We start from the raw sequence: 24,233 nt of genomic DNA, 5'->3' as shown, positions 1-24,233 counted from the left end.
AGTGGACACAGTCTTAGAATAAAAGGTAAGCCATTTGGGACTGAGATAAGGAGGAATTTCTTCACTAGGAGGGTGGTGAATCTTTGGAATTCTCTACCCCAGAGAACTGTGGAGGCTCAGTCATTGAGTATATTCAACAGAGATCGATAGATTTCTAGACAATAAAGAAATCAAAGGATAAGGGGATGTTGCAGGAAAATGACATTGAGGTAGAAGATCAGCCATGGCAGAGCAGGCTCGAGGGGCCGAATGGCCTACTCCTGCTCCTATTTCCTATGTTCCTATGAAACAAGTGGTGACTGCTTTGTTTTAAGTGTTGTTTTATAAAGACTGAAACATAATGTATTATTCTGTTGATAAAGTATAGTGTTATGCCATTTCAAGACCATAAGGTCTTGTTGATAACACTGCAAAGGTCAATGAAAAATCTGCAATCAGTCCTATGTATTTTATATTGCTGAAAAGTTTGAATCTTTGTTTTTTTTTAAAAAAGGTGTGACAGAAATATACATTAAACAGTGTGCGGTACCTTCACTTTTAAAATTCATTCAGGGGTTGCATGTCACTAGCAATGTCAACATTTATTGCCCATCCCTAGTTGCCCTGACAACTGAATGGGTAATTAGTAAGTAATTAAGAGTTAACTACATTGGTGTGGGACAGGAAATGCACACAATAAATTTAGACTTGTCTATGTTTCATTTCTATTTCTAAAGCTCCGCCACAACTTCTGAAAGCATTTACATATAAAAATATAAATAATTCAACTATGAACATAAAATAGACCAAATCAACTCTCTAGAGGTGGCAAGTAACTAAGCTTATTTACTTGTGATCTTAAGCACCTTAAGCAACCCTTTAGATCAGCAGAATGAAGAGGTGGATTAATGAGGCTGTTTGTAGGTGCCAGGTATGATCAAAGATAATCACCCCAGGAATTGTCCAGTCCTGTCGCGCAAAACATACCCAAGCAGTGTAGATTACACAACATTCAATAATTGTCCTCAATTTGCATCAAAGATGAGCTGGACAATAATATCCATCCGCTTCAAAGATGGGGGAGAAAACTGGTAAAGAGAGAGCAAAATTACAGACTACAATTTAAGGAAGACGGGAAACTAATTAATATAATGTTGTAGTAACATTGTTAGGAGGGCTGATATGCCATTCCACCCACTTAGACCTCTGAGAGGTATCATTAGACTATCGAGGCAATGCCAGATAAGGAAAGTGTAGGTGGGTGGTAAACAGCATTGCTTCTGTGCATAGTAGTAACATGGGGTTACATTAGTGTTTTTATAATACCTCGATATTTAAATGCAATCCTCAGTAACCATTTAATTAAACCATCTGAGAAAATATGTGCAAAACTGCCAGTTACCTTGGTGTATAGAATCTGTACTTCCATCAACAGAGACTGTCTGCATGCTGTTGGAGTGAGGAGCGGTGAGCAGTTCCACATCTACTCCATCAGACCTGCAATCAAACAAGAAGAAACATTTAATTCTGTCTTAGCTTGCAGTGGAATGCATGCAGTCTGTTTTTTGACACTTAAAGGATTTCAGTAAATGGCCTGTTGGAGTAAATGATAGGTGGTGTCAAGCAATATCTCATGATCATCATATTTTTCAGATTTATCATTATCTGTACCGTCTTTGAACTTTTCCTATTCCTAAACTTGCATATACACAAGCCAGCTCAAATATAGGGGCAATTATTTCCCAGGGTTTGATTCGGAGCTTTCTCAAATAAATGTCAGAAAATCAAAAGCAAAGCACAATACTTTTTATATAGAACTACCAGATAAGATCTTAAGATTACTTGTATAAATAGTAGACAGACATTTCAAGAGTGTAACCACTTACTGCGCTCAGCCTCATTATCCCCAAGAACAATAATCAAGTTGGTGAGCTTTCTTTTACTAATTTCTCCTGCTGCAAGTTTTCTCCTTCTTTAGGTTTAATCACTACCCTGCAGTGTCTACTATAGTCTAACCAAGAGCACTGGTAGGTGAGGTAGAGTTATTTTCAAAATGACACCCTTAAGTTAACTGATAAGAGAAATACAGGATGATAACACATATTGTTACTTTTTTCTCCCAAAATATGCCTTGTTCATAAAATTTGTAGAAGTACATTGTATAGCAGTTCAGATTTGACACCACAAAGTACAATACAAATCAGTTTCTTTCAATCTAGTACATGAGGTTCCTCACTACACTTGCCATTACAGGTTATATTTACACTGTGCATTTACATTTTATGTTGAACATTCACTGGTGCATATAGCCTGAGGGTTTTTACACAGTTTCCAGCCCCTTGGTATACTATGTGGCCTTTCCCCATTGAACCTTTGCGTGGCTGCCCCAAGCTTTACTGTATCGCGCAACTAGTAGTCCTGGACCTTGGAATGTCTGCAACACTCAGTTGTCCACAGCTCTTTTGCACTGGAAGACCAGAAAGTTTCAAACGGACCAAAGAGCTTCAGTTGACGGTCCTCCAGCAGTAGTTGATGTTCATCTCGATGTGCATCCCTGGGAACAGCCCTAGAGCATTCATTCAGTCCTGTGTTACAGAGCTGCTTGGGATGAACCTGGACAAAAGCCACCACATCTCTTTCCAGACCTGCTCTGTAAAGGGACAATCCAGAAGGAAGTAAGGAATGGTCTCTTCCCCACCACAGTCACCTCAAGTGTGCAGAGGTGATGAGACTCTGGGCAGAATTTTGCCGTTGGCGAGCAGGGGGCGGGGCCCGTTCGCCGACACATAAAATGACGTGGGATGACGTTGGGAGGAACCCCCGATGTCACCCCGCCCCATTTAAATTTCCAGGAAGGCGGGGGCACAGCGAAATCAGCTGTGTGCCCGCTGACCTGTCAATGGCCAATTGAGGCCATTGACAGGATCATTTAAACAATTAAAGGACCTGTCCATCCAACCTTAAGGTTGGCGGGCAGGCCAGGAGCCCCGGCAGGCAAAAGAAAAAACATGAAACCTCATCCACTGGCAGGATGACGTTTCATGTAGGGATTTAAAAAGTTTAATAAACTTATAATGTAAATAATGAACATGTTCCATCTCATTACTAATTTCTCCTGCTGCAAGTTTTCTCCTTCTTTAGGTTCCATCACTACCCTGCAGTGTCTACTACAGTCTAACCAAGAGCACTGGTAGGTGAGGTAGAGTTATTCTCAAAATGACACCCTTAAGTTAACTGATAAGAGAAATACAGGATGATAACACATATTGTTACTTTTCTCTCCCAAAATATACCTTGTTCATAAAATTTGTAGAAGAATATTGTATAGCAGTCACATGAGGGGGGCATGTTAGGGAATTTTTTTTTCTAATTTTCATTAAGAAGTGTCAGCGATCTCCCTGAGGCAGCGCTTAGCCTCAGGGAGATGTGCGCTCTTTTGTACGCATGCGTGAAAGAGCGCACTCTCGCTTTTGGGGAATCCCCCCCCTGCCAGCACAGGAAGTGCATAGCACTTCCCGCTGGATGTCACGCTGGGTGGGCCTTAGTTGGCCCGCCCACGTAAAATGGCGGCAGGGCCCGCTTCTCCGGTGGGGATCCTCCCTGCGCGCCGGAGATTGGGTCGGGCCGGCCCACCCAACAGGCAGAAAATTCTGCCTTCTGAGTGTGCAGGAAGGACCCAAATGAGAGGGCCCATCTCACCACTAGCCAAGTTACACCTTGGTGCTTGTTTGAGACTTCTGGCAATGAGGTATTCTGCCAAATGACCTTGACAGTTTGCTTGGGGAACCATCCAACAGGATCCACCATCCCCTTTTCCCGCAGGTCCTCATGGATGTTACATGCTGACCACTGCCTTATGGACTTCTTGTCAATGGTGTATTTCTGCACAAATTTTTCCACTGGGGTGGGTGGTACAGTCCAATTGAATGCAGCATTTGGTGGCAAAGTGACCAGACCCTATTGTTACTGTTGTTTGTGCCTTTTCCTCCTCCTGCTGCCTTCCTATGAAAGCATGACAGATGATTAAATCCTTCCTGTCTTTATATTATTGTGCTGCCATTAGAAGCAGTTCTGTAAGAGGTTAGCACTCCTTGCGTTCTGAAGTCCGCCAAGCTAACGCTGCTTGGTGGATCCAACTGCATCAGCAGCAAAAGACAAATGAGCATGTAGAGTTTTTCTTTTTGAAGTTCATGAATCGTTACTGGGGGAAAAAAACCCCTTACAGGCCAGGGAGCAGAAAGGGGTAGCATTGGTAAACCTGAGCTGCCATCCAGCCTGTAATGAGTGGATAGCTCCCAACAGGAGCTGTGTTTGGAGGAAGCACCTTGAGACCATTCTCTGTGCCACCTCGTTTGCATTGCAGTCCTGCTACCAATGGCATGGCTGCTAACGGTTCAGCACAATCACATAAGTCGGACAATACTGGCACACTTTCCACTCTATAACCTAGTTATATGCTTCTTGCCCACAAAGTAGTATCAGAAGGCAGCTCTTTTATTCGATTTCTAGTCAGAGAACTTAATTCATTGATTAGCTATGAAGAAGAAAAGAATATATAAAAAGAAGGAACTTTAGTAGATTAGACAGGTTTAAATAAAGGCACAGCAACTAAACAGAACCCAAACTAAAGCCTCACTTACACTCCTCAGCATAAGAGTTGCTGGATGGAATGATCAGACAATGACAGAAATCAGTCTAGAAATTTTTATTTTATAAGAAATATATAAAGCATCCTACTCACTACTGATGAACAAATACATTGATAATTCACAGAAAAAGTTTAGTTCTGTAGCTCATTACTGATTGGATGTCGGAATTATTACTGCATCTTAGTGGTAAGATGCCAAAATAAATACTGAACTTTACCAGCTCACGTCACAATGGAAGGCGACTGTCTATATTTCAATACACCACGAACATGTGAAACAAGGCTTGGAAAAAGGAGCCAAGTATTCAGGATATGGGTTATAGGCAATCTGTGCGTCAGTGGGGCCTGGGCCAAGTCAAGCTATCATTAGTTTTCACACAGCCAGTCAGGAAATGTGCATCTAATTCATGGAAACATAAGGAAAGCGGCTGAGAGAAGACTGAGTGCAGAGTTCTGTAAATCACACCATGATTAATTGCTGACACAGTTCTCGGTATTTGAATAACAGGAAAAGCCTCTCACTGAGGCAATCAGGAGGCCCAGATGATATACAAACCCTGCAGGCCAACATGTGCTTCCTGAGTTTCCTGCGCTAGAGGCAGCTATTGTCACCATCGATCGAGATAACTGCAAAAAAAAATCTTTTTTGCTGCTATTCCTTTCCTTCATTTAGAATTTCCAATTTCAGATTTAAACACTGCACACTTTAAAACTGGAAAAAAAATCTGTTGTACTCTTTTGAAATTCTTGCTATTTCAAGTTATTTATGGTTGACATTACACTGTTGAAGTTAACCAAAGTTGCTGGCCTGCAGCTAAGCAATGAAATACATAAGTCATTAAAGGTAGTGAGTTCATTCACATTCATGAAAATAACTGCAACAGGGCAGTTAATTCACTGAAATGGGATGGTGTCCTTTTAACAGTTTAATTCAGGGTCAGTCCCTCAGTTTAGTTTCTAAAATCACAATTTTAAAAAACTACAATAAACCTCAATACTCCCAGAACCTTTCCATGGATCGCCACCTTGACGTGGCACAGAAACCTGTGAGTTCTGACGATCCCTTGAACAATTGTGCAGGCAATGACAGTGCCCCAAGGTCCCCATGTTAAACAAAGTCACATGTTCACTTCTACCAAGGTCCATTTGCCAAGTCCTGTGGCGATGGAGAATTGGCGATAGGGACAAGGCTGTGAGCCTGGGAGGCCCTAGTCAAGAATTTGCGAACAGGAGACAGATGCATGAAGGTCGTTGATGCTTATATTGGGACAGAGGTGTCTTTGAGCAGCAGCATCTGTGACTGAGCAATCATCTTTCAGGATACCCTTTGCTCACCCTAAATGGGGAGGGGCTTAAAGAGATGCCCGAGAAATAGGCTGTCTCACTTTTTCATGGCTGGGGAACCACACCCCATGGTCAAAGAAATAAAACTCTAAATTTTGTAACTTGGAATGTTAATACACTCATGGGGCTGAATTTTCCCCCCTTCAGGGGGGAAGTTGATGGGTGGGCATGTATGGGCGCGCTTCCAATCGGCGCCCCCAATCGGAGGCGCGCCGCCATTTTACGTAGGTGGGCAATTAACGCCCGCCCAGCGTGATGTCCACACAGAAGCACTATGCACTCCCTGTGCGGGCAGGGGGGGAATGCCTAAAATTGACAGTGCGCTCTTTCGCACATGTGCGCGAAAGAGCGCACTCATCTCCCTGAGGCTAAGTGCTGCCTCAGGGAGATCGGCTCTAAATGTGGAAAAGACAAAAATAGAAAAATAAAATTTCCCTTACATGTCCCCTCATGTGACAATGTCACATGAGTTGGAACATGTCCATAATTTTCACAAAACCTTTATTTAAATTTTTTAAATCCTGCATGAAACCTCATCCCGCCCATGGATGAGGTTTCATGTTTTTTCTAGTCCCCGCCAACTTTAAGGTTGGACGGGCAGGGCCTTTAATTACTTAATTGACCCTGTCAATGGCCTCAATTGGCTATTGACAGGTCGGCGGGCGCGCAGCTGATTTTGCGGCGCTCCCGCCTTCCTGAAAATTTAAATGGGGCGCAGTGATGTCGGGAGCTCCCCCCAACGTCACCACGCGTCATTTTACGTGTCGGCGAGCAGGCCCCGCCCCCACTCGCCAACTCGTAACATTCTGCCCATGGATAATCTCAAAACTGACTGTCCAAAAAGAACAGTAATTGTATCAGGTGAGCTAGCAAGGCTCCAAATTGACATCGCTACCCTCAGAGAGACCTGCCTTCCTGGGAGGGGCAGCTGAAGGAACAAGCAGGGGGATACGCCTTCTCTTGGAAAGGAAAGGCTGACAGCAGCCCTCATGTCCATGGAGTTGATTTTGCCATCTGGAATAGGATCTTGGGTGCACCTCCAGAACTCCCCAACTATACAAATGAAAGTCTGTAACCAACTATTCTCCCTCGAAAATCCTTGCCATGGAATATTTATTAGCAAAAAACAAAATCCCCAGCACCTAAATTTGAAAAAATATTTAAAAATAAACCTGTCCTTTCAAAATTCTCCAGTAAAAGTTACAGGCAGTAGGTCCTGGGATTTCAGGTTAAACAAAGATACACAGCAAGGCAACTTCAAATACAGTGCAGAATACTACAGCAACAACTTAACTTTAAATAGTGTCTTTAATATAGAACACCCCATGGTGTTACTTTGAAGTATAATAAAATAAAAATTCATATGAAGCCTAGGAAGGACATAATCAAAGGGGTTACTAAAACATGGTCTAAGAGGTCAATTTTATGGAGGGTCTTAAGGGAGGCGAGAGAGGCGGAGACTTATAAGGAAGTCCTTATAAGTCCAGACCTAAGGGCCTAAATGCCAGAAGGCACGGCAACAATGATAGGGTGGAGGGAATAGGAGTGGCATGAAAGGCCAGAGTTGGGGGAATAGAATTTCCAGAGTATATGGATTTAGGTTAAGATTAGCCATGACCTCATTTAATTGCAGAACAGGCTGGAGGGGCTGAATGGCCTACTCCTGTTTCAATGTTTCCAGACAGTAGTAAGGCTAGAGAAGGTAACACAGAAAGGGAGTGGCAATCATGGAGGGATTGAAAATTTTAAATTAGATGCACTGATGGACCAGCAAGTACAGGGATAGCGGGTGAGCAGGATTTGGTGTAGGTAATGATGCAGGCAGCAGTTTGGGATAAGCTCAAATCTTTGGAAGGTAGAGGATGGGAAGATGGCCAGGAGAGGATCGGAATACTCAAGTCTGGGAATAACAAAAGCTGTTTGAGGGTTTTGCTACAATTGGAGAGGTAAGAGCAAGAGCAACTTCACTGATCTGGAGAACACAGGAGAGGTGTTGGAGCAGGATGGTTGTCCTGTCAAAGGCTGCAGATAGGTGGAGAAGGACAAGGAGGCATTGTGTACCTTGGTAACAGTCACAGAGGATGTCATTTGTGACTTCGATTAGGGCTGTTTCAGTCTAGTGATGCTCCAATTCAGTGGCTCAATGCAATGTGCTGAGCTTGGGAAAACAAGGGACTTGATTTATATGTTAGATATAAGAGACTCATTTTATAACTGAACATGTAACTGCACTGTTCAGTATGATACTGTATCTCATAGATGTTACAAGTTCTTGGGTTCAATCTCGAGTTTGTGTTGATCTCAGCAGGAGTTCCAGTAGGCGAGTTACACTTAGATTCAGAAATAGAAAAAGAGAGTAAAAGGCCTGATTTTCCAGTCCTGACCACCATCCAGAGATCCTTCCTGGACAGTGTGCATTTACTGGCATCAGGTGAGGAGAGGATCAAGCTTGGCTGTGCTGTATGCCATTTACTGTTCAGGCCCATACATGAACCATGGTCTTGGAGTGATATACTGGAGAACGTAAAAGAGCAGAAAGACTTAAAAAATTGTGGTTCAGGGAAGATATGGGTATTTTCCCTTTGGAAACTCAAGATCAAGGTTGTTGTCGAGCATTCTATCATCCAGTTTCCAGTAGATGGTCTCCCATCCAAGCTGCCATTTTTCTAGTTTCAGAGAGGCTAAGGTGCCTAGAACTCGCACATTGGTGCATAGCCAAATGTACCCTAAATGCTCCACTCAGCAGTTTGCATGGATCGTTCCTCTTAGCCACTGAGGGATGTAGTCCGTTATTTTAAATCATATCTAGAAAATAATTTTGAGTAATTCCCCAGTTAACATTTCTGCTATTTCAACTTTTTTTAATTTACATATCTTGTCCAACCAATTCTGTAATGTTGGAGCTGCCTCTTCCAATTTTACTACCCCTCCTAGTTTTGTATCATTTTCAACTGTAACCACTTCTAAATCTACTCCTAAATTTACATAAATTTGAAAAAGTCAACCTCCCAACTAACCCTGAAGGATGAGAATCAGTACTTCTCCTACTCTGACATAATTCCACTAATGAGTACTCATTTCCCACTGGTTAGTCAGTTTCTTATCAATACCCGTTGCTTACGCTGAATCATCACAGTTTTGAGTTGAATTTTATGTGAAACCTTATCAAAACACTTTTTGAAATTCAAGTTACAGTACATCATAGAGCTTCACACAGTTTACTTAGGTTGCCTGTGCATTCTTTTTGAATATGGGCAATCTGTCATCAGTGTGCTTGCACACGAACAGGAGAGAGAGCACAGCCAGAGTGGGTATTGGCAATTTGGTGCAAAGCGGGAATTGAACTGGTAAGTCTTTCTCTTTAATTTCTCTTTAATTTTTGTAAGTTCAATAGTCTAATTAAAGTGGGAATTTGGTGCATAGGGGACGAGGTGCTCTTTGCATTTTTTCCTTGCTATCCAACTTCTTAAATCTTCAGAGCGTGCTGCAGCATAAGAGGCTACAAGGGAAAGGAATCACTGGCAAGTAGTGGGTAAGGTATTTACTACTTTAATCGCTTATAGTTTAAGGTCTTTTTGTGGTTTATAGTTTGTATACTCTGCAGTAACGAGGATCAGGAAAGAAGGGCCCTAGAGTAATTGACTTAAAAGGTTTAATTTAAAGGGATAAAGCATGGCAGGAGCGCTCAAAGCCGTGGTGTGCTCCTCGTGCTCCATGTGGGAAGCCGGGAACATTTCCAGTGCCTGGGACCAGCATGTGTGCAGGAAGTGTGTCCAGCTGCAGCTCCTGGAAGCTCGGGTTTCAGAGCGGGAATGGCGGCTGGGGACACTGTGGAGCATCCATGAGTCTTAGAGCATCATGGATAGCATGTTTAGAGAGGTGGTCACACCGCAGCTGAAGGGACTTGAGGAAGGAAGGGAGTGGGTGACCACCAGGCAGTCCAAGAGAAACAGGCAGGTGGTTTAGGGGTCCCCTGGGGTCCCGCTCGCAAATCGGTATTCCATTTTGGAGGCTGATGAGGGCACTGGTTCCTCCAAAGAGTGCGGACAGAGCCAAGCTTCTGGCACCACAAGCAGCCTGTCTGTACAGGAGGGGAGGAAGGGAGGAAGAGCAATAGTAATAGGGGATTCTATAGTCAGGGGAATAGATAGGCGCTTCTGTGGCCATCAGCGTGACTCCAGGATGGTATGTTGCCTCCCTGGTGCCAGGGTCCGGGATGTCACTGAACGGCTGCAAGACATCCTGAAGGGGGAGGGTGATAAGGCAGAGGTCATGGTACATGTTGGTACCAATGACATAGGTAGAAAGAGGAATGAGGTCTTGCATCAAGATTTCAGGGAGTTAGGCAGTAGACTAAAAAGCAAGACCTCTCAGGTTGTAATCTCTGGATTACTCCCAGTGCCACGTGCTAGCAAGCTCAGAAATAGGAGAATAGCGCAGATGAATACGTGGCTTAAGAGTTGGTGCAGGAGGGAGGGTTTTAGATTCCTGGATCACTGGGACCGTTTCTGGGGAAGGTGGGATCTGTTCAAGCGGGACGGTCTACATCTGAACCAGAGCGGGACTCCTTGTGGGTGGGTTTGCTAGTGCTGTTGGGAGGAGTTTAAACTAATTTGGCAGGGAGAGGGGACTCAGAATGTTAGCAGAATAGGGACACATCATAATACAGTAAAACAATCAAGTCAGAGGGAGTACATCTGCATTAAGCTTCAAGGGAGTAAGGCAAGGCTGGATGGCCTCTACTTTAATGTCAGGAGTATTACAGGTAAAACGGATGAGTTAAGGGTGAGGATTGACACGTGGAATTGTGATATAGTAGCCATCACTGAGACATGGTTGAGGGAAGGGCAGGATTGGCAGCTCAACATTCCGGGATATAGAATCTTCAGGCAAGACAGGGGAGGGAGTAAAAGAGGAGGAGGCGTTGCATTATTAGTTAAGGAGTCAGTTACTGCAGTAAGGAGAGATGATATCTTAGAGGGGGCATCGAATGAAGCTTTGTGGGTAGAGTTTAGGAATAAAAAAGGGGCAGCCACATTATTAGGTATTTACTATAGACCCCCAGATAGACAGTGGGAAATTGAGGAGCAAATATGTGCACAATTTGTGGAGCTGTGTAAAAACAATAACAATAGGGTAATTATATTAGGTGATTTCAACTTTCCCAACATTAATTGGGATAGACATAGTGTTAAGGGCTTTGACGGAGTGGATTTCTTAGAATGTGTACAGGAGAGCTTTTTAGGGCAATATGCAGAGGGTCCAACAAGGGATGGCGCATTGCTGGACCTAATTCAGGGGAATGAAGCCGGACAGGTGGCTGAGGTGGTGGTGGGCGAGCATTTCAGCGATAGCGACCACAACATGGTACAGTTTAAGTTTGTTATGGACAAAGAAATCGACAAGTTGCAAAAAAATGTTTTGGATTAGGGGATAGTGGATTTTAGTAAAATAAGGCAGGATCTAGCCAAGGTAGACTAGGAACAGTTACTTGTGGGGAAATCTACAGAGGGACAGTGGGGGGTATTCAAAAAAGAAATGGGGAGGGTACAGGCTCAACATGTTCCCTCTAGGGTGATAGGAAGGAGTAACAAGCCCAGAGAACCATAGATGACCAGATATATTCAGGTTACGATGAGAAGTAAAAGAGAGGTTTTTAGCAGGTGCAAGGGAAGCAAATCAGCAGAGGCATTAGTGGAGTACAGAAAATGCAGGGTGGAGCTTAAGAAAGCAATTAGGAGAGCAAAGAGGGGATATGAGAAAGCTCTGGCTTGTAAAAGTAGGGAAAATCCCAAGATATTCTATAAATATATCAATGGGGAGAGGATAACCAGGGAAAGAGTAGGGCCCATAAGGGACCAAGGGGGCAATCTATGGGTGGAGCCAGAGGACATCGGTAGAGTGTTGAACGAATACTTCACATCTGTCTTCACCCAAGAGAATGAGGATGAAGGTATCAAACTCGGGGAGAGGGTCTGCGAGGTTCTTAAGCAAATTGATATAGGGAGTGACAAGGTATTGGAGGTGTTGGCAGGCTTAAAAGTGGACAAATCTCCAGGTCCAGATGATTTGTGTCCCAGATTGCTGAGTGAGGCAAGGGAAGAGATCGCAGGGGCTCTGACCCAAATTTTTAATTCCTCTCCGGCCACGGGGGAGGTACCAGAGGACTGGAGAACAGCTAATGTGGTTCCGTTATTTAAGAAGGGTTGTAGAGATAAGCCAGGGAACTACAGGCCAGTGAGTCTCACGTCAGTGGTAGGGAAACTATTGGAGAAAGTTCTGAAGGAGAGAATCTATCTCCACTTGGAGAGGCAAGGTTTGATCAGGGATAGTCAGCATGGCTTCGTCAGAGGGAGGTCATGCCTAACAAATTTGATGGAATTTTTTGAGGAGGTGACCAGATGTGTAGATGAGGGTAGTGCAGTTGATGTAGTTTAAATGGATTTCAGTAAAGCCTTTGAGACAAGGTCCCACATGGGAGACTTATAAAGAAGGCAAATGCACATGGCATACAGGGTAATTTGATAAGGTGGATTCAAAATTGGCTTAGTTGTAGGAGACAGAGGGCTGCTTTAGTGACTGGAAGCCAGTGTCCAGTGGTGTACCACAGGGGTCTGTGCTGGGTCCCCTATTATTTGTCATTTATATAAATGACATAGATGACTATGTGGGGGGGGTAAGATTAGTAAGTTTGCGGATGACACAAAGATTGGCTGGGTGGTTAACAGTGAGGTTGAGTGTCTTGGGCTACAGGAAGATATAGACAGAATGGTCAAATGGGCAGATAAGTGGCAGATGGAATTTAACCCTGAAAAGTGTGAGGTGATACACTTTGGAAGGAGTAATTTGACAAGGAAGTATTCAATGAACGGCATGACACTAGGAAGTTCTGAGGAACAAAGAGACCTTGGCGTGCGTGTCCATAGATCTCTGAAGGCGGAGGGGCATGTGAGTGGGGTGGTGAAAAAGGCATATGGGACACTTGCCTTTATCAATCGAGGCGTGGATTACAAAAGTAGGGAGGTCATGTTGGAATTGTATAGAACCTTAGTGAGGCCACAGCTGGAGTACTGTGTGCAGTTCTGGTCGCCACATTATAGGAAGGATGTGATTGCACTGGAGGGGGTGCAGAGGAGATTCACCAGGATGTTGCCTGGGATGAAACATTTAAGTTATGAAGAGAGGTTGGATAGACTTGGGTTGTTTTTGTTGGAGCAGAAAAGACTGAGGGGCGACCTGATCGAGGTGTACAAGATTATGAGGGGCATTGCCAGGGTGGATAGGGAGTAGCTGTTCCCCTTAGTTGATGGGTCAGTCACAAGGGGACATAAGTTCAAGGTGAGGGGCAGGAGGTTTAGGGGGGATGTGGGGAAAATCTTCTTTACCCAGAGGGTGGTGATGGTCTGGAATGCACTGCCTGGGAGGGTGGTGGAGGTGGGTTGCCTGACATCCTTTAAAAAGTACCTGGATGAGCACTTGGCAAGTCATAACATTCAAGGCTATGGGCCAAGTGCTGGTAAATGGGATTAGGTAGGTAGGTCAGGTGTTTCTCACGTGTCGGTGCAGACTCAATGGGCCGAAGGGCCTCTTCTGCACTGTGATTCTGAATTCATTATAAGACAAAGTATGCTATTTTGTTAGTGTTAGGCTTTTGGTTAGGCTTCAGTTAGAATACTGCGCCCAGTTTTGGACTGTTCACATGGTTGATGATATTGAGGTTTTGAAGGGGTGCAGAAGAGTCCCATAGTTTATAGTCTAGTAGTTACAGGTTAAAAGAGCTGGGACTCAAAAGGCCAGTGCAGTATACACTTAGGGCTCATAAGATTGACGCTTATAAGATGTTGGTGTCCATGCCTTCAGCTTCATCCTTAAGTTGTGGAATTCCCTATCTAAACCTATCCACCTCTCTCTCCATTATGAAATTCCTTAAACCTTCTGACTTTTTGACCAAGCATTTTTTTGTCATCCGACCTAATATCTCCTTATGAGGCTGTGTTACATTATGTTCTAGTATGCTTTTGTGAAGCACTTTGGGATGTTTTATTACACTAAAGGAGCTATACAAATATAAGTTGTTGTGTAAACAGGTTAACGAGGACCAGGGTCAAAATCTCAAGTGATGCAAGGGCAGACTAGGCTGGACAATAAGAAGCAGTACCTCTCCTGGAGAATAGTGGAACAGGCTGGAACATGTGGTGAACTTTAACTCGCTGGGTAATTTCAGGTGAGAACTGGACCTGTTTCTGACAAGGGGTTGGTATTGTATAACATTAATCAGGTTCAGGATCCCCTGGGCTAATTTTGATTTCCAAAATAGGGTCAGAGAGAAATTTCCACCCCCCACCCCCAACCAGCTGCTCAACGTTTTTTTTCTGCATCTTTCGGAAGATTACATAACTTTTATGTGGAGTTGGGTCTGTGTATAATTTGATGTATGAGGCATTGCAGTTGTGCGGGACAGGTTGGATAGACCAATGCGTCTTTTCCTGTCTGACATTGTTGGTTATCCTGTTTCTTATCCATTGTTACCTCTTCCATGTTCACTGACTCCTTGCGCCACGTGAAGTGGTGTAGTCTGGGTGTTTGCCAGCGCAGGTACAGGATTAATTATTGATGATGTTCAGAGCATTGAAAAATCTCATGGCTTACATTATTTATTTTGCAGCGTTACATCCACAGGCAACAATATTGTTAAAGGCAACCTACTAAAGTAAATGATTTGATGTTAGTGCATCCAAGATCCTCTATGTCAGGCAATTTCACTGGGTAGTTATGACTGTTGAGTACAGACAGTGGCACTTGCATCAGGTCTGCCAGCTTTGGACTGGGCCACTGGTGAGTTGGTCTCTTAGTATGACAATGCCGACCCACAGTATTCTGAAGGTGCCCTTTTAGTAGTTACAATGTCCAGTTGTTCGATTATTGTGAATCTAACATGCAATATAACCACCGACTCAGCAGTAAGAACTCTGGATTACATTACATCTCCACTTCCATTGGAAGTAGTTATAAGTGGGATATTAGCATCCCATGTATTGCATAAAAATAACATCACTTTGCCGAGGTAAGTTAGTTATAACCCCTGAATCTAATTCATTATTTTTAATGCTGATCATTCCACAAATATATACAAGTTGCCAATATATAACAAGTTGTACCATTTTTACCTATAAATGTGTAAAGATCAAGTCTCACAATTTGCATTTCTTTTACAGTTAAATCCTGGTAATGTATTAACTACACGCAAAACCTTCCAGTTTACTTTGGACTTTTAAATAATAGGAGTTGATAAAAAGGAGACACAACTTGAACCAAGTGTCCATTTATCCACCTGACCGTCAATGATCTGCTGTTGTAAAAGAAACAGGAGAACTTGCTATTCACAAAAAGAATGAAGTTCAGGTGTCATTTTGAATCACAATGTTTCACCCTTGCAAAGCCCCAGCAGCTTCCTGTTACACACAACAGTCTCAAAGTATGACTGAAGTGCAATCGTTTGGATTCAATTGTGATTAAAACAGCTTGAAGCAAGTACGTTGCATGACTCTTCCACTGGGGAACTAATTTCCCTTAAGTCATTCAATATTATACTGTGGCCATTTTGCCCTAAATAGAAATCATGATTCACAACAACCACTTCCTCCGAGGCTTGTCCAGTGAATCATTCCAGTACATGTTACCATTTTTTACGCATCAGCTCAGTCAGTGAGGATTTTAACCAATGTCGTTACAAAGCCCAACTGTGTTCTCAATGAACGTCCAAACACAAAAAGAAATCTCTAGATAGTCAACAAGAGCAGGAGGAAAGGCTGATATCTCTCATCCAAGGAGAAGGATGTTGTGACAGATTGTAGTCTTCTCACCACCACCCTGTGTGCGAGATTACAGACCTCAGCACAGGCCAGGGATGAAACCTGTGATATCCTTGGCCATGGTCCTCTTCATCACATCCTGGTCTTTAACTAATGAGACCTAATTCTGAGAAACCAAGACCGGAGAAGCTACCTCAATTCCTTGGCTTACTTGTCCCCAACACAAGCACAATCAGGAAACCCAGATAGATCTGAGCACCATGTAATCAAACATCCACTGGCACCATAAAATATATAAATAAATGTAAATTCTCAGGATTCAATACAAAAATGGCAGATTTCTACCACTGGAGTTTGTGTTTATTGTTCTCATAATAAGACACTACACTGCCATTTTTCATTGCAAAAATTTATAGTAGTTAAAAAGAGATGCTTTACATTTCACAACATGAAATATATTAGAATTCGTATAAGAGCATAAGAAATAGCTGCAGGAGTACACCTACGCCCCCTCAATAAAATCATGGCTGATCATTCACCCCATCTCCACTTTCCCATCCTACCCCCATATCCCTTACTGTCCAAAATTCTACCCAAGATTTACGATAAACCACCATTTTAATAAATAGGAGACTCAACAATGTTACCTTATCCAAATATTACAGCAAGCTATGACTACAATGCTTGACTTAACCATCTACTTAAATTTATAGGTCACAATTAACCCAATGGTAAATTCAGAACAAGAAGGCAAAATTAGCTCCCCAGTAGGTTAATAGTGGGTAAAGGCACTATACTATAAATGGCAGAAAGCTCCAGGTTTGATTTTCAGTTATCTGATTTCAGAGGGGTCCTATTGAATAGTGGCCATCAGGTAAGAACAGAATCAGTTCATCTGTGATAAATCTCCTTCACAACTAAATAGCCTATCAGAATACACCACCTAGACTCACCAATAAAGAATGGTCACTTGGGTGAGATAGCAGAGACTGTGGGTGAGCACCTAAAGTCACTGCCTTCAAGAAAAGGGGAGAAAAATAAGTAAATCTAACTCACTTCTATTTGTAGCTCAGTTCTATTTGTAGCTATTTGTAGCCTGTTCCTGCCCCATGGAACTCATTTCTTGCTATCTTGACTCCATTCTCTCTCCCCTTGTCCAGTCCCTTCCAACCTACATCAGTGATTCCTCTGACACCCTACACCATATCAACAATTTCCAGTTCCCTGGCCCCAACCGCCTCCTCTTCACCATGGACGTCCAATCCCTCTACACCTCTATCCCCCACAGGGATGGTCTGATGGCTCTCCGCTTCTTCCTCGAACAGAGGCCCAAACAATCCCCATCCTCCTTTCCTCCGTCTGGCTGAACTTGTTCTCACACTGAACAATTTCTCCTTAAACTCCTCTCACTTCCTCCAAATAAAAGGTGTGGCTATGGGTACCCGCATGGGCCCCAGCTATGCCTGTCTCTTTATGGGGTATGTGGAACATTCCTTGTTCCAGTCCTACTCTGGCCCCCTCCCACAACTTTTCTCCGGTACATCGATGATTACTTCGGTGCTGCTTCATGCCCTCGTCTGGACCTGGAAAAATGTATTAATTTTGCTTCCAATCTCCACCCCTCCATCATTTTCACATGGTCCATCTCTGACACTTCCCTTCCTTTCCTTGACCTCTCTGTCTCAATTTCTGGTGATAGACTGTCCACCAATATCCATTACAAGCCTACCGACTCCCACAGCTACCTCGACTACAGCTCCTCACACCCCGCTTCCTGTAAGGACTCCATCCCATTCTCTCAATTCCTTCGCCTCTGTCGCATCTGTTCTGATGATGCCACTTTCAAAAACAGTTCCTCTGACATGTCCTCCTTCTTCCTTAACCGAGGTTTTCCACCCACGGTGGTTGACAGGGCCCTCAACCGTGTCCGGCCCATCTCCCGCGCATCCGCCCTCACACCTTCTTCTCCCTCCCAGAAACATGATAGGGTCCCCCTTGTCCTCACATCACCCCACCAGCCTCCGCATTCAAAGGATCATCCTCCACCATTTCCGCCAACTCCAGCATGATGCCACCACCAAACACATCTTCCCTTCACCTCCCCCGGCGGCATTCCGCAGGGATCATTCCCTCCAAGACACCCTGGTTCACTCCTCCATCACCTCCTACACCTCAACCCCCTCCCAAGGCACCTTCCCATGCAAACGCAGAAGGTGCAACACCTGCCCCTTTACTTCCCCTCTCCTCACACGTCCAAGGGCCCAAACACTCCTTTCAAGTGAAGCAGCATTTCACTTGCACTTCCCTCAACTTAGTCTATTGCATTCGTTGCTCCCAATGCGGTTTCCTCTACATTGGAGAGACCAAACGCAGACTGGGTGACTGCTTTGCAGAACACCTTCGGTCTGTCCGCAAGTATTACCCAGACTCCCTGTCGCTTGCCATTTCAACACACCACCCTGCTCTCATGCCCACACGTCCATCCTTGGCTTGCTGCATTGTTCCAGTGAAGCTCAACGCAAACTGGAGGAACAGCACCTCATCTTCTGACTAGGCACTTTACAGCCTTCCGGACTGAATATTGAGTTCAACAATTTTAGATCATGAACTCTCTCCTCCATCCCCACCCCCTTTCTGATTTTCCCCCTCCTTTTTGTTTTTTCCAATAATTTATATACATTTTTCTTTTCCCACCTACTTCCATTATTTTTAAGTGTATTTCCATCCATTGTTTTATCTCTACCTTTTAGCCTATTTTGATCCCTTCCCCCCACCCCACCCCCACTAGGGCTATCTGTACTTTGCTCGTCCTGCTTTCTACCTTTATTAGCACATTCCTTTAGATAATATCACCAACCTCAACACCTCTTTGTCCTTTTGTCTGTGACATCTTTTGGTTATCTCCACCTATAACTGGCCCTCTATGCAGCTCTTCTTGTCCCACCACCCCACCCTCACCCCCCCCCAAACCAGATTATATTTCACCTCTCTTCTATTTTTACTTAGTTCTGTTGAAGGGTCATTCGGACTCAAAACGTTAACTGTGCTCCTATCCGCAGATGCTGCCAGACCTGGTGAGTTTTTCCAGGTATTTTTGTTTTTTTTTGGATTTCCAGCATCCGCAGTTTTTTGCTTTTATCTATTTGTAGCTCCTGACCCAGTTTTATGTATTGCCTTTGGATGCTAATAGCAACACAATGTCGAGCTTTTCACCAGTCTAAGGACACAGTCTCTCCTTCTTCATTATTTCTATTAAAATAGTGATACTGTAAAGTTAGCTTCTGCTGGAGATTTCACAAGATTTAGGTGACTGAAACTGTCGAGTTTTTTGTGAGAAAGATAAAGAAATGAAATGTGCAGCTCCAAATGTTTGTCACATAACAAATGTTGTGGTTGTAGCTTTTATCACTGAGTAATGCTGTGGTTTCCCGCCTTGCTGGTCTACATGATCTATTTTCAAAACTCTCAAAATGCATCATATGGGTTCTCCTTGGTAGCTGATAAACTAAAAGATGAAGTGAGTCTTGTAGTTTCAATGCAGAGGAATACATAAAACAATACAGTCCTCAAATGATATGGCAATCAAGAATTTGACACAAAACACCATAAAGAAGGAGACAGTGGGGGGGGACAGGAACTATCATGTTGCTCCTGCAGGTTATACTGCCCCAAAGCCAAGGTTGATGTTGATGCATGTTGTCAGGGTAATGAAATGAAAATAATCCCATACCTGGCCTATACTATATATAGTACAGACCGAATTAATGCTATCACTCAGTTCAAACTTGACATACTGTATCCTCTCATTGCAAAATTTCACTGCCCAACCCATAGTTGCATGTACCAGGCACGAGCATGTGCAAGTTCAGGCTATGAAGAAAAGCTACCAATACAAAGAGCAAAGCAGATAAAAAAGGAGGAAATAAAGCTAATGGAGTAAATGGAACCATCACTTCTGAAGATAGAGACTCTCCACATGCAGGAAACGTCAAATCTTCTTGAAAGTTAGACTACATCAGTACACAAATTGTCAATTTCAGGATTTGTTTCTTCTATTGTTTCTTCCCTCAAACATTATTAACCTGCTGCACCAAGCAAGATTTACTTCTAAGCATTTGTCTAATGCTGCAAATTCAAAAACAAACAAAGGGAAAGAGAAAGGGAAAGAAAAGCTTAGGGCTGGGAGTGGGTTACTCCTTACTCAAATAATTCCCCTGTTATGTAAAAAAATTTTTTCTTTTGTCGTATTCCATTTTTAATTCCCCAACTAAAGTTCTTCCATGCCACCCAACTGCAACAACAACAACAACTTGTATTTATATAGTGCCTCTATCATAGTTCAAAGATGCTCAAAGGAGCATTGTGGGACAAAATTTGACACCCGGCCACATAAGAATATATTAGGACAGGTGACCAAAAGCTCAGTCACAGAGGCAGGCTTTAGGTGCAACTCAAAAAGAACAGAGAGGCAGTGAGGTTTGGGGATGAAATTCCAGAATTTATGACCTAGGTGAATTGAAGGCACAACTGCCAATGGTGCATTGTTGAAAATCACAGATGTACAAGAGGCCAGAATTGGAGCAGCGCAGACATTTTGGATGGTTTTAGGGCTGGAGGAGGTTACAGAGGTGGGGAGGGGTGAGACCACGGAGCGATTTGTACACAAGGATGCGAACTTTAAAATCAAGATTTTGCTGGACCAGAAGCCAACATAGGTCAGCGAGCAATGGGATGATGGATGAGCAGGACTTGGTGCAAGTTAGGATACAGGCAGTCGTGTTTTGGATGAGTTCAAGCTTATTGAAGGAAGGTGGCAAGCCAGGGAAGCATTGAAATAGTTGAGACTAGAGGTGACAAAAGCATGGATGAGGGTTTCAGCCACAGATGGGCTGAGGCAGAGGTGGAGTCAGGTGAGATGAGAAACTTTGCTGCATGACAATCTTGACACCAGCCCAAGGCTTATCACCTCTTACATGGTGCTACGTCAATTTATTAATTGGCAATGTTACCTTGATGTTATGGCTGACCCAAAGCCTGTGCTACTTAAACATATTTATTTTTATTTTAACAAACCAAAATAATCTTGTTGACATTCGAAATGCTGTATCCACTGGGTCTATCTACCATGTGATGTGATGACCATCAACATCCTTTTAAAGAACCGAAAGTCATGTTGTAACACAGCAGTATACGGTAACAAACATGCAACAGATAAACCTGATTTACAAAACAGTGGCACTGCTTTACACAATTGCGAATACATTAGGGCAAGCAAAAGTTGTTTATCATAGATTTAAAACAGAAACAAATTAGAATTTGATGAAGATTTTCTTATTTCCTGTTTTTGCCAGGAATTTCCAAAAGGAGAGCACTTTAGGACATCCTATGGACTTTGATGAGATGCTATAGAAATGTAATTTCTTTATTTCCTTTACCTTGTCCAAAACACATATCTACAAATTGTACTATTTCCTACTCTGAAGCTAAGGAAGTCCCGAAAAGGGAATCCAGAATAAATTCTTTATCTCTTGGTTATTGCTCTCAAAAACATTTAGGAACAATGAGGTAACAAGACACAAACAAAAGTTGGGATCTTGTTCTGTACATATTAATCACTTCTGCACAAATCCTATTGTCGGTGCCACATGAAAATTCTTCCAATGTATATCAACTCACTGCCTTGAGCCTCCTTACCATTACAATGTCTGATTGAGTTACCAAATTAAATGCTTTCTCACTGTGCATTCATGCTCCTGTGTAATGTGCTAGAACAGATAGTGAATCAGGGAGCTGGCTGAAACCCAGAAAGAAACAAAGAAGAGCTTGAGGCAGTGCATTAATTAAGCCCTTTGGAAGGGAATTCATATCCCACTGACAAGATGAATAAAGGTGAAAAAGTAATTTATTGCACAGAAATCCAATTTTCCAACATTTATGTAATTGTGCGGTTTTCGTGATGGTACCAGGATATATATTACAGTATATGAAATCTCAGCATTCAAATGCTAAAAAAAAGAATTAAATCTTACCATGCATTTATACATTCTCTAATATCTGTTGTCCATAAATTCAATTGTTGATCATTGACAGCTTCAAAAATAACTTCTAGGAAACTGTTGACCTAGTTCAGGGCAAATAAAAGAGAAATATCAAGATTCAACAATAGCTTCAACAAAGGATAAAAAAGCAAAAATGCAATCTTGCTTCCTCAGCTGAGACTCCACGGTCCATTTCACATCAAAGTCACTTCCGCATCCTTTCTGAGAATTATCGCTTTTACAATATTACTTGTCTTGATAAAGAATTTGTTTAACTTGTGGGATCTCATTATTTGTTTTATTTCCAACTTTTCATGACAGGTTTGTTTTATTACTACTAAATTATTGGTTTTTTTCTGTTCTAGTGAGGGCAACTCAGGCAGACAGCAAAGTTTACACAATATAACTATAAACAGAAATCTCTTCACCTTCCCAAGACTACTTCTTTAGGCTGCCCAATGACATGCACCTTTCCCCATCCAAAAAGGCAGGCAGACAGACAACCTCCTCCAAAGCCTCTGTCAATGCTGTTCTGTAACAGTCTGCTGTGAACTACAGTAAAAGGGTTGCCAACTATGATCATATGTATTCCTCGAGGTTTCATCGCATGACTTACCCCCATGGTCTAGCCAACTCATCCATTGTGGTGTACTGCCTTCGTACGCCAATTAGAAAGCAAAAAGACTCATTACCCAATTGGATGATGCTTGACAATTAGGCAAACTGCCTAACCATGGCCCCACCAACCCACCACCCCCTGCCCCTGCAACTCCAATTTTCAATATTTCTATCTGGTAAAGAGAAATGTTCAAAGAAATTTTTTTTAAAAAATGTCACAATGTATTTTCTCCAGGGTTGCACACAGCAATGCCCTGGAAATTGATCTTCAATTCCTGGAGACTCCAGGCTAATCCTAGAGGGTTAGCTACCTTTTATTCTATAGCAGAAAGCAACTATATACATTAGAGCAGATCAAGGTGACCGTCTCCATCTTCATGAAGATATTAAGGTATATAATGTTATTGGAAATTATTTTTAAATTGGACTTGTAGTAGGGTCTACGCCTGTGGGTCCAGTGTGTGTCTTAATTGGATTAAAGACAGCTAGTCTGGGTGCTTTGATGTATAGCAGTTTTGAGATGTTATACAGTTAAGCAAAGAGTACATTTGCATTTTGTTGAATAAACCATTCAAAGACTGGGGGTGAAATCTTGCACCCAGCTAGGAGACACCAAGCAATATGTTTATATTACTAACAAAATTGGTACTATGAAAGGGGTTTTATTGTTAGAAGAGGTGGAGTTCAAAGGGCCTGGTGATACAATGAGAATTTGCATTCAAAGGGAAGGCTAGGTATATACAGAAGAATTTTGTGTGTGGAAGTCAGAGGCATGCCGCCTATAAGCCTACAATTGTGTGAAGGAACCAAACTGAAAGGAACCTTATTCTGAAATCATAAGATAAAATGTGCTTTGCTTGGTGTCTATTTAAGTCTACAGGTTATTGTTGCCTTGGTGAAGATTTACCTAGGAGTGATTAATTTGGGGTTTTGTTTAAATGTTATTATGGTAGTAATTTGTAGGCATGTGTATGTGTTTAAATTTGTTGTTAAATTAATAAATGTTTAATTTAAGTTATATAACAAATCACTGGAGGCTTGGTGGTTTCACTTCCGAATTCAAAGCTGCATCTCAAACATACCAATTGAAAATATAGGTTATGACACTTGTTTAAAGTTTCTCTCCAGAAATAACTCAGCCTTTACCACCTGCTGTGTCATAACACCATCTAATTCTCTCTCTGGTCTTGTGGTAAAGCACCTGATCTCCCTCCTGCTACCATCCCTTGATGACGCGGATAACTCACTACATGGGTAACTGTGAATGCAAGCATGCATCTGGCCAATCTGTGCCTCAATATGTCAAATCATCATCATACCAAATCGTACATGGTCAGAAAAGGGTATGTTTTGAACCAGTGTTAACCATTTGGATATTTTGGACAGTGCAGATGTACAGTTATTATTTGAGGGGCTGGGTGCATTTTATGTAGAGATAGAAAATTACCATCTGTGTTGGAAGAAAACCACTTAAAAGTTTGATAACTTCAATATAATAAAAAAACATAAAATTTTATGTCATTTATTAGTTTTTTTATTCTTTCATGGGATGTAAGCACCACTGACAAGGTCAGCATATGTTGCCCATTGCCCTTGAGAAGGTGATAGTGAGACATCTTCTAGACCCACTGCAGTTCATTTAATGTAGATTCACCCACACTGCTTTTAGGAAGTGAGTTCCAAGATTTTGACCCAGTGACTGTCGTGCTGTTATGATATAAAGGTGTCAATCACTCATAAGGGATTGGATAAACATGTTGTGGGTTCATTTATTTAGGCTAGGCACATAAGAAC

The 24,233-nt window shown here is 42.6% G+C and overlaps 1 protein-coding gene across 3 annotated transcripts in view; it reads right to left on the bottom strand.

Moving 5' to 3' along the window:
* The window catches only part of sh2b3 (SH2B adaptor protein 3), a 214,315-nt gene that overhangs the window by 36,748 nt on the left and 153,334 nt on the right, over positions 1-24,233 (bottom strand). For all 3 annotated transcript variants that reach the window (XM_078554220.1, XM_078554217.1, XM_078554219.1), the window contains 2 exons: positions 21,813-21,904; positions 1,382-1,476 (listed from right to left, as the gene is read on the bottom strand). In XM_078554220.1, the coding sequence (XP_078410346.1) occupies positions 1,382-1,476; positions 21,813-21,904 (187 nt within the window). The remainder of the gene's footprint in view (positions 1-1,381; positions 1,477-21,812; positions 21,905-24,233) is intronic.

Source organism: Cetorhinus maximus, chromosome 12, assembly GCF_964194155.1.
Source record: "Cetorhinus maximus chromosome 12, sCetMax3.hap1.1, whole genome shotgun sequence".
NCBI classification, from domain to species: Eukaryota; Metazoa; Chordata; class Chondrichthyes; order Lamniformes; family Cetorhinidae; genus Cetorhinus; species Cetorhinus maximus.
This window is presented reverse-complemented; position numbering and strand designations above follow the sequence as displayed.